Here is a 17,409-nt window from a genome sequence, read left to right on the forward strand (position 1 = left end):
TAGCCCATCCTTTGTATAGACGGTCCAACCGAGTCTTAGTCTGTCCTATATACCAGCCTGTGCTATTTTGTGGAGCAACCTGAAGGACTGAAAAATTAAGCTAATCTGGAAGGGTCAAAAACTTTTCCTCGAATGGCCACTTAATGCTACAGTCGGGAAAATAGTGGTTGAAGATTGCACCATGACCAAAACTATTGACCCAGTGTATAATGAACTTACAATCTGGCTATGCCTTTGAAATGGTTACTTCGATGACTGTGACCAGATCTGCAACCACTCGTCAGTTGCTACTTTCAGAGCGACTTTGATGTAATAAGATGGGAATAACACAGAGTCAGTCTGCTTTTACTTTGTGATTGAATGGGTCAAGTTTGAAAATTACATACAAAGTTTCTGTTAAAGACTGGACGATCCTCTTCTTGCTTATAAATTCAGATAAAATTGACCCCACTGTACTCGGCCCTAAAAATCTTAGAAACATGGTGTCTAATCAGATGGACATGGGCAGCAACAACACTCAGGTAGGCTGTGTTTAAATGACAGAATGATTAACGGGGGATCCAAAATGTGCCAAGAAAATAATAATAATAAAAAATAACACACCATTAAACCACCATCACCAATCTAAACCAGTGATACAACAATTTTCTTAGCATGGAGATGGTGGTTTATAAAAGATTCGATTACAATCTACAACACGCGCATTTCAGAGTTGCACCCAGCATGGTCTTCTGCTGCTGCAGCCCATTTGTCCCTTTTGTAGATTTAGAGATGCTTTTCTGCATGTACTGCAGTAGACAAATGGCTCGTCGGTTCATAGCTCCAAAACATGAACTCTAAAATGACAACCAACAGATTATCACAGAGGGACGCAAGCACAAGCCAGATGTTCATGTAGCCCTGTTTATTACAAATACTGTAAATTCAGGTATTTTTATGCTCAACATTGTTAAGTTATTTACAGTATGCTTGATTAGTAATAAAGTAACAATATAGGCGAGAATATTAACGCTAATGATGTTGTGTCAGTTTTTGAGCCATTCTCATCTTGTAGAGCACAATTTGTAAAACATGACAATGACGACAGATTCTGACGTCTGAAATCTGAAGCATTTTTTTCTCGATACCAACAACAGAATACTGCTCTGTGGAAAGTGGAAACACAAGAGATGGTTTGACTGCAATCAATGTGGGACTTCCTTCTGTACAGAAACTACAGTACTTATTTGTTGCATACGTAGCGTTAATACCATACTAAAACAAAGCCTTTGCATTTTAACATTATTTGATCATGAAGGTAAAAGCCTAAACAGAAATGTTAGCATTAACACATTCTACATGCATTACCAATTTAAACTTTTATTTTTGGCTGCTTTCAAAATACATCATTATTTTGTACAGGTGACGAGCAACGTGACGACTGATAACCTGTACATATTGAACAAAGAATGTCATTTATGTGCTTTTCAGTGGCATCATCACTGAATATAATCTTTTACAAGATATCAAATGTCCATTCAGAGAAGAACACAGAGCTTTTTAGATCTTTGCTGTGGATCTAAAGCATAACTGCTACTAAAGCCCATTTAGTACAGCAGTTCTTTTCCTATTAAAATCCCAACTATAAATAATAGCTGAGCAATCTCTATAAACTATGCTAATCTGCACCATTCCCATCAAATAAAACATAAATAAAAATACAATCGTAAAAACAACATTCATACTACAAAACACAAACAAACAAAGGCATGATTGCAGCAAATGTAGGTCCCCACTGGGGCCCCTTCTGTGGAAGACTGGACTCATCCATCGTCATTATCAACAGTTCCTCTTCCTATCTGCTGTACATCCATCTATCGCTTCTCCTTGGCTGTGTCCACAGAAGCAGACGTCTCCTGCGGAGCTTCAGGTGGCTCTGTTGTTGTGTCCGTAGTAATCCGAGGTTTTACCTCTTTTGTGGAGCTGGAAGCTACTCCGTCTTTTGTGTCGCTCTGAGTTGCTGGAGAGCTTTCCGCCTGTTTTACAGCAGCAACATTTTCCTGCTTTACTTCGTCTGCAGGAGGTGCGTCTCCCTCTGTGGCAGCTATCGCTTTGCCCGTCATCTTCTCGCTCGTTTCAGCGTCCGACTTTTCCTTTGCTGCTGGTGTTGTTCTGTCTTCTAGAGGAGATGTGTCTTCCTCTACTGGGGGGATCCCCTTTTCTGCAGGGCTTTGTGGCTTATCTTTAACGTCAGCCGCACCGTCCTCCATCATCTCCTCTTCCTCGTCTATCTCGTCCTCTAAAGGGGGGATCATCTGTTCTTCCCTCCCACCGGGGAAGACCCTGTCTGGGTAAATGAGCTTCAGCTGCTCCTCGAAATAGTCCTCCAGGTACAAACCCGCACTGCCGACCTCTGAGGTTGGCTGGTAAAAAACAAAATTTCAGTTAAAGCAAAATAAAGGAAATATCAATTAAATAAAGCATGACTGGCATTTACAAAATAAAAAAAAAATACATAAATCAGACCAACCTTGTAATACTTAGCACAGTTGAAAAATATGAGCCTGACATCTGCAACAAAGCCCTCAGGACTGACATAACTTTCACCGTCTTTTGCCTTTGACTCCAGCTTCCTCTTTACTATTGACAAATCCATCGGGGTCTTTATAAGTTCTTTGTACCGTCTCGTCTCCTACGTTTAGAAGAAGAACAATAAAAGTTGAGCACCTAATCCAAGTGTTGTGTGAAACTCTCTCAAAAGTTATGAATCACTTTCATATGAGAAGATAGTTACAACAGAATTTATATAAAGTTACTGAGAGTGGAATGAGTAAAATTAAAAAGTACACGAGAAAAAAGTAACACATTGGCAAAAGTGGGAATAAAAACCCCACTTATTATAGTAAATAAAAATTTATAGATTTTTTTTGCCTCATTTTACTTGAAATAATAGCACCGTAAAATAACATATCTAAAATAAAATAACATAAATAACATATCAGAATGCTCTACAGAAGTTTTGACTGAACATTGAATGCATCTTACTGAAGGAGAAGCTGGCTGCTGGAAGTCGGTGCTGAAGTCGTTGCAGAAAAGACGAAGAAGCAGCCTCTCACATTTCTAGATTTAAAAAAATGTAAAACTTTGTGTAAAGTTTAAAAAACAAAACGGTGAAAATGTGTAAAAATGTAAATCTTACAATTTAATTGAAAAATGTACAAAGTACAAAGACAACACATCAAATATTGATTAAAGAAAAATTCTGCATCACATCACAGTTTAAATAAGGCTAAGTTCACACTGCAGGTCTTAATGCTCAATTCTGATTTTTTGTCTGCTTGTTCACACTACAAATAAAATGCGACAGCAAACGTGCTCTAGTGCATGCGCAAAAGAAGACGTCACACAAGAAGTCTCTCTGTTTAGAACCAGACCAAACAATATTGTTTGACTGATGGCCTTAATATAAAGACTTCGGACTTTACGTTTCCCAATTTTTGCTTTAAGTTATTTTGTTATTTACATAACAATGTAAATAACCTAATAATGATCCTTATTGCTGCTTTAGAGAGGAACGGTGCTTCAAAGGATAGTTGCAGATTTCTGTCAGAATCTGCAGATTATACAGTACAAATAAAATGTTCACGTTTCTCCAACGTTGTCTTCCCAACAGTTTCACTAACATCTACGCTGGATGGCCAGGATGGATGGCTTTTTATTTTATGTTCACACTTTGGTCAGTGCTAGATGTTTTTTTAAGGCAATGTTGACAGTGATACCCATTTAGGTTGGCTGTGTTTGGAGATGTTTGCCTGATAAAGTTGTTCAGCTTTCACGTCTGTGATTTTAACCTGAGCCATTAGCACTAATATACCACAAAACCATTGCAGATATTAGCTGCTGCACCAACAGTGCACTGGCCTGTCCCCTCTCCTCTTTAGCCTCTATGGAATGCAGTTTCATTGATTTTAAATGATAGTGACCAGAGAGATCTTACATAACTTTGGGTTTAGAAGCAACATTGTTGCTGTCCCTATGAACAGCAACAATGTTGCTTCAGGGACATGAGAACATTATGAAATGCTATTCTGAAGTCATTTAACCATTTCCCCCCACAGAGCAGGAAATCTATCTCCAATGAGACTTTTAACAGGCTCAGACTTCTTTGATGCTCTTTTTAAATCCAACCTGACCTGCTGCTGTTAAATAACCAAATTATAGTTGTAAGACAGCGGTCCCCAACCCCCGGGTCACGGACTGGTACCGGTCCATGCGTCGTTCGGTACTGGGCCGCAAGAATTTAGGCTTGGGTGTGAAATTTATGGTTTTCAGGGTTTTAATCTTTATTTTTTTTAATAATTTTTATCATTAACTCAATTTCCCTGGGTCTTTTCCCGTGTGTTATGAATTCATCTTCTGTTTTTTTGGTACCGGTACTGGTTTTATTTCATTTTATTTATCCGCGACACCTTAAAGGCTGGTCCGTGAAAATATTGTCGGACATAAACCAGTCCGTGGTGCAAAAAAGGTTGGAGACCGCTGTTGTAAGACATGTTTTTCATGGCAAGTCAGACCTTTCGTTTTTCCATTATGTACTTAAAAAGAAAAGAAACTATGATACAATGCACTAGAAACTCAAACTAAAATCTTTTCAGTTGTAAAACAGAGGGTGCAGGCTGAAGGACTGAAACTAATTCGTGGACATAAATGTAAATGGCAGCTTGATTAGCATACCCTTCTGTCAACAGGTGGAAACTTTTCAGAGATGGGGGCATCCTTGCTGTCACAGTTGTACTCCATCTCGGGAGAGACAAGGTCTCGGCAGAATGAACAGAACCACTCGCCGCTGAGGAAAGATGTACGGTGAAGAAAAGCAGTTAGGAAACGCCCAATGATTGGACACCTGTTGCTGAATAAGATTAACATTTTATCTGCATAGAGCAGCCTGCACAGACTAACAAGCTAACTATGGGCAAGAATAATAACCATGCGCTCAACAGAGAGATTTTAGACTTCATCAATGCCAAACGGAGAAGGGATTTAAGACCAATTTCTACATTTATTCTATAAAGATAAAAAGGTGGAAGGTACAGAATTTTTTTTTTTATTTCAGAATGGTTGAAGAAAAAAAATCTGTATTTTATTATGATGTTGATGGTCCAATATGCTTTATATACAACAACTATTACAGGCAATAACCATTTCAACTACACATGGCCTGTGGCCATCTCCCTGTACAACGCATCCACTTAACACACTGTTTGCTGCTACAACTACACATGTTTCTTTTCCAACTATTTATTTATGAGTGACTTATGTATGTATGTATGTATATATATGTATATATTGTACTATTCTTAGTTAGTGTATTGTCTGTCTTGTCTTAATGTTGGTTTAAAATGGAGCACTGTAACAAAAAATAATTTCCCCCAGGGATCAATAAAGTATTCTGATTCTGATTCTGACAATGTTCAGACCAGCTAAAATAGTCTAACAGAGGTTTTAGGGATGAAATGCACTCCTCCTCATGCACCCTGTCCACCTCTTGTTTATTCATGTGTGTCTATGCATGATCCCAAAAAGGCATCTCTCACCTGGGGGATTCATTCAGAGTGGGAATGTGACAGGCCAGATGAAAAACTTTGGGACACTTGTCGCAGCAGAGCAGTTCTCCTCCGTTCTGACAGACAGCGCACCAGTCCTCATTAGGATCTTCTTCGGGCTCGGCTCTCTTTTCAGACTCTGGCTGCGATTGGGGCTGAGGACGCCTGTCTTTGGAGTCTGATCCAGGGGGTGGTGCTGGTGGGGAGACCTTCTGCAGCTGCCGGGGCTTAGACTGTGCTCCAGTGCTGCTATCTGGCAGGCTAGAGCCGACGCTGGACTGCACCTGTAGGTGGGAGAGAGTGAAAAAGGAGCAATGATTTTGAGGCTGAACTAATGTAAAATAGCAGCGGAAGCCAGTGGTATCCCTCAGCCTCCTAGCAGATGCAATAATCCTATGTCGCCTTTTTCTCAAGTTCTGGCATTCACAAACTTGGATGCTCAGTCTTTTACAGATAAGGGTTAAAAATGAAAACATTTTAAATTTGATGCAAGCAACATGCTGCCAAAATCACCACTACTACTGTACTAATACTGCATCCCTGTTCCTTTGTGTTTGGGAAGTGAGACCACCAGCTGTGTTTTTGAGAGCAGTAATGTTTTCTCATAGTTATTTGATAAATGCTCAATAAGTTCAGGCCATTTTTGCCAAAGATTTTCCAATGGATGATAGGTCTGGACTGCTGATAGGCCAGTTTAACGCCTCCAACATTTACTTTGGAGCCATGCTGTTGTAATATGAGCAGAATGTGTTTTAGGATTGTCTTGCTAAAATTAGGAAGTCCTAAAAAAAAAACAAAAAAAAAACACATTGGTGCATTCACATGTCTGAGCATTATGCTTCTCTATACTGTCACACATTCTGGAATTTGAACTTTTCTCCAATGGTGAGCTGAATGCTTTCTCTATTCAGGACAGAAGACTCCTGGAAATGAATTTCAATTCTTGATCTTTTAAAACATGACAAGTTTCCCAGCAGGGATGTGTGCATAAACTGGTAGCTTAAACGCTGCTGCTGTATATCAGTTTTGTCAGAATAAGCTGGCATCAAGGAGATCGAGGTTACTGCTCAGTTGAGTTGAGTGTTGCACATACCAAAGTAACAAGTTATTGTAATCACTTTACATTTTCAGTAATGCAATAATGTACTAGATTCAGTAATTATGCAAAATTTACAATTATTTTCTTACTGGCATTGCAAAAGGTTCTCCAGTTATCTGCACTCTAGGCAAATAAAAAGCTTTTTCCTTCCTGCCCATTTGCGCTAAAGTCAGATGAAGTGCAACGGTCTACAGCGGATATATGGGCATTACTTTTATTTTTACTGTATGAAAGGTGAAATGCAAGCTGCATGCAGAACAGATACAACTGTTTAATACTGCTAACAAAACTCAGTCTCTACAAGCAGCTCCACAAATGGCATGCTAACACAAAGCTTTGTTAAATCTGATTATATGCTGAACCCAGCCCGGCAGCCAGAGCCTGAACTTCAAAAGGTAAAAGCAGTGTTGAGCAGTTAGGCTTGAGTTATTATAGCCTGACTGCTATATTATTTACTTACATTTTCTTTGCATGCAAGACTTACCCTTTGCATTGTCTGGATACCAACAATAGTTTTCAGTGAGTTGTCAATCAGATGCAGTGATTTTCACCACAGATTTTCCTGTTTGTATACTGTATAACTATACACTGTATTTATAATACTGTGTAGTCACAAGCATTCTGTGTTGATTCTCAACTTTGTCTCTTATCCACAGACGGTTTATATTTCAAAAAGAATAACCACCTTTTTTGAAAATGGGCCGGTAATATGTCAAAGATCGATTTTTAATACGTTTTAGGAATGATACATTTGGATCAAAATGGCAAATCTGTAAATATCCTAAGTTTATAAATGCCACTCTTACGAAACGGACTTCGTCGTCGTCCTCAGGTTCGTCCTTTATGACAATAACAGGACCCGGAGAGGTTCTCCTTCGTCGCTTTAATGCAGGAGCTGATGGTGTCTCGGCAGTCTGCTTCCAAGAAGTCGTCCTTCAATACAGATTCCCACAGAGCAGTGTTTGATTTTTTTTTTAAAGAAAAAAAAAGTCTGCTATACATTCACAGTTAATCCATGATCACAATAATAAACTACAGGATTAAGTAGCACTGTGACAGATGCTCTGCTCACTTCTTACCCTGTGCTTCTGTCTGAAGATGATGGTTTTGCCATGGGGGAATTCTGCCTCCCTCGACCTTTAAAAGGAGGAAATTTTTTTATTTATTTGAAAACCAATCCCAAAATGGAGCTTTTAACTCAACTTCAGACCTTAAAAGCCATTTTTTGTAAATGAAAAGATCAATGTACAGATAATGACCTGCCATGTGATTAAGCATGGCTGTTTTGTCAGCAGTTGCTGAAGCTAGAATAGGAGGGAAATTGGGTTTGGGTACAGAGACAGTGATGGAGGGGACCGATCCACCAGGTTCACTCCTCTTGAGGAAAGATGACTCTGGTAGGCATCTCTAAAGGAAACAACGCCAAACAAAGTTCAGTTATCAGCAAATGCTTTCACTTTCTGGACTCATGTTGTGTCAGACTGAAAATCTTTATGATAACGGTCCTACAAACCTGGTGCAGTGACATCTGTGTAGCTGCTCCAGACGTGAGAGGCTGTGGAAAGCGGGAAACACCCTGTGACCCATCTGTAGGTTTAGGGGGGAAGCTGGAGGTATGGATCAGATCTCTCAAAGACTATATGTAGAAAAGACAAGTTCAAAGAACACTTAAAAGACTTAAAGATTTAAAAAAGAAAGAAAAAATGCATCAATTTGTCCCACTGTTTCATTTAGTAAAGGAAAAACAAACACTGATGTACTTAAATTTAACAAAACCTCACAACCTGACGTACCTGAGCAGCTGGGAAGCTCATGTTGTTAAGCAGAGATGATGTGGGGCTTCGAGGGTTGGGGTGGAAACTTCCATACCTGCGTCCTTGCTGTACCATGTTGGGGACACCTTGAGAGGGAGAGGAACCTCCATGGATAGGTCTGGTTGGTGGTGGGGGGCCAGGTAGCCTGACGTTTTGGTGCCATGACCACGAGTTAGGAGGGGGCCCCCTGGGGTGCTGTTGGGAAAGCTTGTCAACCTTGATCAAAGGAGTATTCGGCAAGATTAAAAGGCTACAGTATGTAGAAAAGTCCACGATATTTAAGAATATCTATGACTACATTTCATTCTTAGGCAGCCAAGGACAGCTTGAAAGATCCCTTTACCTGCATCTGGAGCTGTGCGAGTGTGCTCTGTCGCTGCTGAGCTGAAAGTGAAAGAGCTCCAGTGGGTGCTTCTGCTCTGGGACCTGTCTGGTGGTTGGTGATCGGTGGCCTACTGGGGCCTCTTTCTACTACCAGGGAACCTGCCCCAAAAAAGACAAACTACTACATAAACCGAAGACGCAGAACTATTTTTTTTTCTTCATGCAGTTTATGCCACCATCCCCAATATATGGAACCTAAATAACCCAAAGAAGTCCACGAATATTAATCAGTAGGATACCAAATGACTCAATATGACAACAGTCTGAACATCAGACTAATGTCACCATTTCTCTGATTGGATGATGGAGTGACTGAGGCAGCTCTTATGTGCTGATGGTCAGGTAAACTGAAAACAGTGAAATAACTTTAACATTGCCATGGACTGAGAGGGTGATGACCAAGAAAGAAACCTCTCCTCCAAAATCGACACCTTCAGGCTCAACTGAAACTTGCAGCTGTCCATGTGGACAACTTGGACGCTTTCTGGGGAGAAGTTTTATGGTCAGACGAGACAAAGTTTTATCTAATTGGCCTCAAAAACAAGGCGTATGTTTGGACTAGTAAAGATAAGGCTTTCATAGCAATGAACACTGCAGCACTTGTCAAGCACGGTGGCTGCAGCATGATGTTCTGGGACTGTTTTGCTGTCAGTGTTACTGGTTTATTGTACAGATTGGTTAGAATACCAAAGGAGTAGGACTTTCCTACAAATTCATCAACTTCAACTCTGATCATCAGCTGGGTGCTCCAACAGGACAATCATCCCAAACAAGCCATTCCAAATCTGAAATGGATAAAGCAGGCTAGCCTTAAGCTTCCCAAAGCCTCAACTATACTGAAAATTTGTGTACTATGCTTAAAGGCCGGGCCCTGTGCCATGAAATGAACCAATTTAAACGACATATAACAATTTTGCCAAAAACAGTTGTCAAATATCCAGCCAGAATTACGCCAGAAACTTGTTCAAGCTTCTGGTTGAGGTGCAACTTCTTAAGGGACATTTAACCAGATGTTAGTGGGGGGTGTTTATATGTATTTAAGTCTGTATCTATGCCCAGTGTAGATTAGAGAAAATCCGGAATAAATTCAAACTTGTGCGCCCAGTTCTTTTTTTCCCTAAATCGTTAAAGACGGATGCTGTACGAATCATTGCATCCTGCAAAAAGAACAGTTCAAAGAAATCATCAAAACCAAAAATTACCAGTACAGTCATGCCCATAGTGAGTCATCATTAATCATCAATCATGTAAACTTCTGACTACAACTGATGTAGGTTCATGCACGTGCATCAGCAAGATAACAAATGACTCAATACAACAATGTTAATCTTATGCAACATTTACCCAACCTAAAAATTCTCCAGTTTTGAGTGTGGGGGTTGCAGGTTTGTGTTTTTGTCCTTATATGCTTAAGCTGTGCAGAGACTTTTATAAAATATATTTACAGCCACATCTCCACATTTATTTTTTAACCAGTTGTCTTGATGTATGCTCAATCATCCAGGTAAGTAAATCCTAAAATGTTGAATCTGTACACTAGTTGCTCTGTTGTTGTCAGGCAGCTGACAGTAATTAAATACGACATACTATAACTATCTTAATTTATTTGGCACGTTATCTGGATTTTAAAGAAAGGGAGCAAACGATTGTCAAGAATTAGGACCATTCATTCATGATCATCATCATCAAATATGAAAATAAATGTGAGATGAAGGCTCTATGACTACCATGTTTTAAACCATTTTAGACCATAGCTGTAAATGCATAAAATTTACAACAATCACTTTCAGCACTGATAAGCATAATTGAATTTGAACTTTTAAAAACATACAAAAAAAACATCAGTAAATTTGTTGAATAAATAACACTAATGAGCAAAGGTACACATAAAATTTGGAGTTATTTCTGTTATCAAATGCTTGACCATAGAACAACCCAGTCATAACCTTTCTACTGTAGGGTCTTTGCCTCATGTTATAAAGTGTGGAAATCGGGCACTATAAAAATGGATTTGAATTTTTAGGGCCCACATGATCCTTTCAAATGTGCTGTTCTGCAGCCAGTTAGCTTTTGTTCTTGCTACCATCAGTATACATTGCCTCTTATACATGAGAGCAGCTGACAGCCTTACCGAGGTCTACATTTGTAGCCCAGAAACCGGAGCGACACTGGAATCGAACTGAGCTCTGAGGGACGATGGAGGGACTGCAGTGTGCTCTCATCAGGTAATGGATCTGGTAAAGGAGCTAGGAGGAGGAGAAAAAGACAGGGACATTTTAAGGTCACTGAGATTACCAAGTTTTGCAGATAATATTACATATTAGAAAAATGACAAAAACAAGTAATAGCTACAATGTACTTTATAGTGTACAGTAATCCACATTGCTGTTTGATGCTAAAAGTTACACACCAGTCTCTTGCAGTAGAGCAGAGCTGTCCCGCTGTGGCTAGCTGTGGCCCATTTGGTGAAGCTAATGACGTGGTCTAGGTGCCTGCCTAGAGAGTTGACTTCTTCCTGCTGCTTTTTCAAACCCAACTCATGGTCCTTAGTTAAAGCCTGGGGGGAAATGTGTAAGTTTATTTAAAAAAATTAAAATTAAAATTAAAAGAAACCCAAACATCACTACACCTAAAGAAATCAGGTCACACGTACCTCAAGCTGGTTAACCAGAATCTTTCCCTTCCTGTTGATCTCCATTATCAAGTTACAGATGGACTTCTTTATTTCATTAGTTACAGCTTTCCGATTTTCCTCAACTTGCTGCAGTCTGTGAAGTGAAATTCATATAATGCTCACTTTAATCTGGATTTTATTTCAGCCTAATTTTTAAGGGACTTTATTATGCTTTTTCTTTTCCACATGTTAATTTTAAACGATCAGGTCATCGTGTATGCCAGAATTCCCTGTAGCCATAAGCTCCAGATTTAAACAGTGTTTTCTACTCTTGACTCTACGCAGGTGGATGTTGTTAATATGGCCATCTCAAGCACACAGAGCTGGCCGTGAGCACAGCGGCCCCACCCAACTGCTGTTTACAAAGCGCAGCCAATCAAAGGAAGGATGGTTTAAAGGGGAACTGCTAATTTTAGAAAGCGGATCAACTGAGAGTCCGCATTGAGGCCCAGGAAAAGTTAAATAAAGATGACTTGAAACAGCAAGTCACGTAAAGCTACTGGAGTGGAATCCAAGAATATAAATCAAGTGGAAATCCCTTTTAATTTAATTAAAACCAAAATCCTAAATTCATACAGCTCAATTTTCCACTTCAATATTTTTTATGGCAAAACGCTTTATATCTGCAGTGGAGCTAAAACAGGTTCTCTGATCAAGCTCCAGCTGTGCAGAGTAAATTTACCCGCCGTTGATGCAGCTGGATACTTCCTCGATGGCTTTTCTTTTCTCTTGCAGCTGCTGCGTCATGGTCTCGAGACACTGCCTGTGGTTTCTGTATGCATCCTCTAAAAACTGGTAGCTAAACACAAAGATGTTTAAGCATGAATAATCAGGTACAAATAGACACCTGTTATCAAACAACACAACATGGAAAAATTGTGTGTTTAAAAGCTGTGGCAGGCTTAACCACAATGCACTTAATTGTGCTGCAACACCATTGTCTTAAACAGCTATAAACCTACTGTGAATAGAGAAATACATTCTCCATACTTGTGATCTTTGTGCTTAAGGAGCTGACAGTCTCGGCAGGTAAGTCGGTCACAAGTCTCACAAAACAGCTTCAGCGGTTCCTGCTTGTGGATGTCACAAAAGACGGGTCTCTGTGTGGATAGGCTGACAGCATCTGGTGTATAAACAAGGAGGGAAGCGTAACGTCACAGATCAGGAATGTCACGGAGAAGAATCACCATGTTAACAATTACAGGAAAAACAGGTGGCTTTCCTGGAAAGAAAATACCTGGAGACATCTCCTCCTTCTGGCGTATGGTGTGGTCCCTGGTAAACTTAACCCTCTGGTGTGCCTCAATGCACGTGACACACAGAAACTCCACGCACTCCACACAGTAACCTGTTGCCTCTGTGTTGTCATCACAGCTCATGCACACCTTTAAAGACAAAAATCAATGGAAGGGTAAAAATAAAATCAGTTGTGTAGTTACAGGAATGTGGTATCACAATAAAATCAAAGCTCAGGGAAAGGAACAGCTCAGGTTATAAGCTCAACGACTAACCTGCGTGGTTTTCTCCACAGTGCTGCTTGGCACCTCGGCAGAATCCTTTACAAAGAAATTGTCCAGCACATCCATCTCCCAGCACTCTTGTCTGCATACTGGACATCGAATGCCCACCACTGGAGTGAACACAGACATTACCAAAGACATTAGCTCAAAAAACACCATACGAAACACGGCCGCTTAAAACAAAGCTCATCCCTCAGACTGCTCTAAACACTCCATTTCAGACAGTCTGGTTCTACTCTTGATTTTCTCCCTTTAAGGACTTTATTTACAGGATAATGCAGAACTGCATGAGATCTATATGATGTCTAAATAATACTGTAATGAAGACTCTTTTAAATCAACTGATTGTAAAGGTCGTATTATCAGCGCTAATTAAGCCTGTTTCAAAAACAGAAAGAACAGTTTGAAACTGCTGCAGAGAAATTGAGATGACACAGTGGACTTCTAAGGAGTCAGAAATAAATCAAGCATAACTAAAACGAATTTTTCTGCTCAGGAACGTAAGCAAATAGCTGTGATTTGGGATCTAAATCAAAAAATAATAATGCCTGTTTTTTGTAAAATTTTAAAATTCATCCATAACAAGAAAAATTATATTTCAGCAATAACAATATAATTTTGAGTAAAGAGCGTACGCATTCTGGTGGATTAACCATTACAGAAAGATAAAAAAATGATTTTGGTAATTATCACTACTGTTAATTTACGGCAGCTGTTACATAAACTTTACATTGGGTGATGGGCTAATAAATGAGTTAAGCACTATCTCTCTCTCTCTCTCTCTCTCTCTCTCTCTCTCTCTCTCTCTATATATATATATATATTCGTTTTAGTTATGCTTGATTTATTTCTGACTCCTTAGAAGTCCACTGTGTCATCTCAATTTCTCTGCAGCAGTTTCAAACTGTTCTTTCTGTTTTTGAAACAGGCTTAATTAGCGCTGATAATACGACCTTTACAATCAGTTGATTTAAAAGAGTCTTCATTACAGTATTATTTAGACATCATATAGATCTCATGCAGTTCTGCATTATCCTGTAAATAAAGTCCTTAAAGGGAGAAAATCAAGAGTAGAACCAGACTGTCTGAAATGGAGTGTTTAGAGCATGTATGTGTGTGTTAAAAATTTAATAGTAATGATTGCATTTTTATCTTTTAAGGCTTGTAGAAAGAGCCATTTCAAATATAGGGGGCTGAATTTTAAAAATCAGATATGTTAAAACACATGAGGTGTATTTAAACCATGAAGTTTATTGTGATACTTCAAAAAAATAACAATTTCAATTAGACTTTTCTAAATAGACTTTGTCTCTAGTAGTAACATTTCAAAAAAATTGTGATAATGTTCTTCCCTACTTTCCTAAAATTAATTTTTAAAAATTCATATTTTTATATCACTTGTTTATTGTGTTTATTTATTAAAACTTGGAACTTTTTTGTTGCAATTTTCAAACTCTCATATCTTTAAGACATATTAAAGTGTGCAGCATAATGCTGGAGATTATCTATCAATCTGTAGTAGCTGTTATCCATTTCAGTGTATGTGTGTGTGCGCATGTTTGGGGGAGCGGGGACAGTTGTCAGTCCTAGAGATGACAGCAGGACCAACAAACCTTTCAACATCATTGGCCAAAGTCTAGAGGCTGGAGTGGAGAGACAGCAGGAGTTGAGTCAAAAACTCCTGCCGTGAGTCAATAAGGGACAAAAGATCATAGAAAACTGCTCTCCTTTATGGACATGGACTGTTCCACTCCATACTGATGCCCGATTTAGACTAGACCCCTTTTAACTCCACGCAGTAACCTTCCACCTAACCCACTGTGCGCCTCCCGATAAATCTAACATTACATGACTACACAGTAATTTGGGGGAATTGATGTGGAATAGCCCACACATAATCAAAACGTCATGGTTTGCTTATCACAGACAAACTTTATCTGTGAGCCAATTTTCCTCACATGACTTGCTGTTGTCAACTTGGCCTTGGGTGTCGCGTCTTGGTTCGGCACTCATGAAGGGGGCAGGTAGGCACCTCTTGCAGAAGGAGTGGAGACACGGCAGGAGTTTGGGCTCCCTGTTGTGAAAGCTCAACTTGCAGACAGGACACGTATCCATGAGCCCGAATGTGGCTTGCTGTTTCAGTCTCTCTTCTTCCGCTGGTAAACTTTCTGCCTCGTTTTCCACGATGATGACAATGTCGTCGTTTTCAGCAGTTTCGGCACTTTCGTCCATTGTCTCAGTCGCTACAGCTACCCGAGCTTTTCAATCAGTTAATCAACACACTTAGCGTTACAGTCGAAAACAAAGAACAGCTTTTATTCCTCTGACTTAAAGAAGATAAATATTAAACGATTACTGCATTAAAACCAAGGTTCATTCATGCTTCACGCAGTATTGCTTAACTGTACAGCAGCTTTAGTTAACTAAAGTGCATTTCTGTCCTTTAGGGAAGCTACGTTAGCATCGTAGCCTAGTTTTACTGTGCATATGCTAAACGCGTAAAAAAACACTCCATGGTCTGTGGCGGGTCTTATCAAAACAACAGAAAGATAACCGCACACAGTAAATTATTGATTTAAACAAGGCTACACATACTGTGTTCTAAAGCTCACATATTAGCAGGGATTGTCGACTGTCTGTGTATTCGCAGCTAAAAACACATACCATATAATACCCACACGGCACCGCGTTATTTTAACGCGTTTACGGTGTCCTGGTGAGGACAAACTACACATGGAACGACTTGATATTTTGACGAGATATTATAAGATAAGATAAGATAACCTTTATTAGTCCCACACGTGGGAAATTTGTTTTGTCACAGCAGGAAGTGGACAGTGCAAAAGTTATGAGGCAAAAATTTGAATACAATAAGAATAAATACAGTACACAACTGTACAGAATAGAATAAAATAAAATACTATATACAGTAGAATAAAATAAAATAAATATACAATAAGATAAAAATAGAATACAAATACAAATACTATATACAACTGAGTAAAAATACAACGATGACAGAAAGGATTATTGCACTTAGTATTATTGCATATGTATGGATGTGTGTGCTTGATCAGTTAAAGTCTTTATTATGGAGTCTGACAGCAGTGGGGAGGAAAGACCTGCGAAATCTCTCCGTCCCACACCGTGGGTGCCGCAGTCTCCCACTGAAGGAGCTGCTCAGTGCTGTCACAGTCTGCTGCATGGGGTGGGAGATGTTGTCCATCAGGGATGACAGCTTAGCCGCCGTTCTCCTGTCACTCACCACCTCCACTGGGTCCAGAGGGCATCCTAGAACAGAGCTGGCCCTTCGGATCACCCTGTTCAGTCTCTTCCTGTCCCCAGCAGAGATGCTGCCGCCCCAGCAGACCACGCCATAAAAGATAGCAGAAGCCACAACAGAGTCATAGAAGGTCTTCAGGAGTGGGCCCTCCACTCCAAACGACCTGAGTCTCCGCAGCAGGTACAGCCTGCTCTGCCCTTTCCTGTAGAGGGCGTCTGAGTTATGAGTCCAGTCCAGTCTATTGTTCAGATGAACACCAAGGTACCTGTAGCTGTCCACAGCCTCAATGTCCATACCTTGGATGTTCAGTGGTTGCAGTGGAGAATGCTTGTGCCTGCGGAAGTCTACCACCAGTTCCTTGGTTTTACTGGCGTTGATCTGGAGGTAGTTCAGCTGGCACCAGTCCACAAAGTCTTGGGTCAGACCTCTGTACTCCTTGTCGTCCCCATCAGTGATGAGGCCGACTATTGCAGAGTCATCAGAGAACTTCTGCAGGAAGCACTGGGTGGAATTGTGGGAGAAGTCTGCAGTGTAGATGGTGAAGAGGAACGGAGCCAGAACCGTTCCCTGTGGGGCTCCCGTACTGCAGACGACCCTGTCCGACACACAGCCCTGAGTCCTCACATACTGTGGTCGGTCGGTGAGGTAGTCCAGGATCCAGGTAGTGAGGTGATGGTCCACTCCAGAGTTCACCAGCTTGTCCTTTAGAACCGAGGGAAGAATGGTGTTGAAGGCACTGGAGAAATCAAAGAACATGATTCTCACAGTGCTTCCAGCGGTCTCCAGGTGAGCGAGGGAACGATGTAGGAGGTGAATGACGGCATCATCCGCTCCAATGCCAGGCTGGTAGGCAAACTGAAGTGGGTCCAGTGATGAGCTTATTAGGCGCCGAAGCTTATGTGGCTTATATTAACCCTCTACTGCATAGTTTTGCCCTGAGGCAACAAACCACATTTTCATGCCTTACACTGGCCCTTCAAACAAACAAAAAAAACTTTCTTTTTTTTTACATTTTTCTCAAATAATGCTACCAGGCACATATCTTTCCAATAA

The 17,409-nt window shown here is 40.2% G+C and overlaps 1 protein-coding gene across 3 annotated transcripts; it reads right to left on the reverse strand.

Annotated features, from left to right (window-relative positions):
- Nucleotides 1–889: 889 nt before the first annotated feature.
- trim24 (tripartite motif containing 24) lies at nt 890–15,756 on the reverse strand. 3 transcript variants are annotated; one of them, XM_004560803.3, is made up of 19 exons: nt 15,032–15,756; nt 13,065–13,183; nt 12,791–12,938; nt 12,544–12,676; nt 12,236–12,352; nt 11,533–11,647; nt 11,290–11,436; nt 11,011–11,125; nt 8,839–8,978; nt 8,475–8,690; nt 8,195–8,317; nt 7,941–8,088; nt 7,761–7,818; nt 7,488–7,614; nt 5,574–5,866; nt 4,714–4,825; nt 3,025–3,099; nt 2,510–2,671; nt 890–2,402 (listed from the first exon to the last, which is right to left on the reverse strand). In XM_004560803.3, exons 1-19 carry the CDS (start codon nt 15,303–15,305, stop codon nt 1,854–1,856), a joined length of 3,171 nt encoding a protein of 1,056 aa, XP_004560860.1. In that variant the 5' UTR covers nt 15,306–15,756; the 3' UTR covers nt 890–1,853. The 3 variants fall into 3 exon arrangements, with proteins under 3 accessions (XP_004560860.1, XP_004560859.1, XP_004560858.1); XM_004560802.3 differs by having other exon boundaries at nt 7,497–7,614; nt 8,475–8,711; XM_004560801.3 differs by having other exon boundaries at nt 8,475–8,711.
- Between the last annotated feature and the right edge of the window lie 1,653 nt (nt 15,757–17,409).

Source organism: Maylandia zebra, linkage group LG17, assembly GCF_041146795.1.
Source record: "Maylandia zebra isolate NMK-2024a linkage group LG17, Mzebra_GT3a, whole genome shotgun sequence".
NCBI lineage: Eukaryota > Metazoa > Chordata > Actinopteri > Cichliformes > Cichlidae > Maylandia > Maylandia zebra.

Excerpts from the sequence above, each read along its gene's own strand:
- trim24 (XM_004560801.3), bottom strand. The coding sequence starts at position 15,305 with ATGGACGAAAGTGCCGAAACTGCTGAAAACGACGACATTGTCATCATC. Across the intron at positions 8,318-8,474 it reads TGAGCTTCCCAGCTGCTCAG|TCTTTGAGAGATCTGATCCA; the intron begins GTACGTCAGGTT and ends TTCTACATATAG. Across the intron at positions 7,819-7,940 it reads CATGCTTAATCACATGGCAG|GTCGAGGGAGGCAGAATTCC; the intron begins GTCATTATCTGT and ends CTCCTTTTAAAG.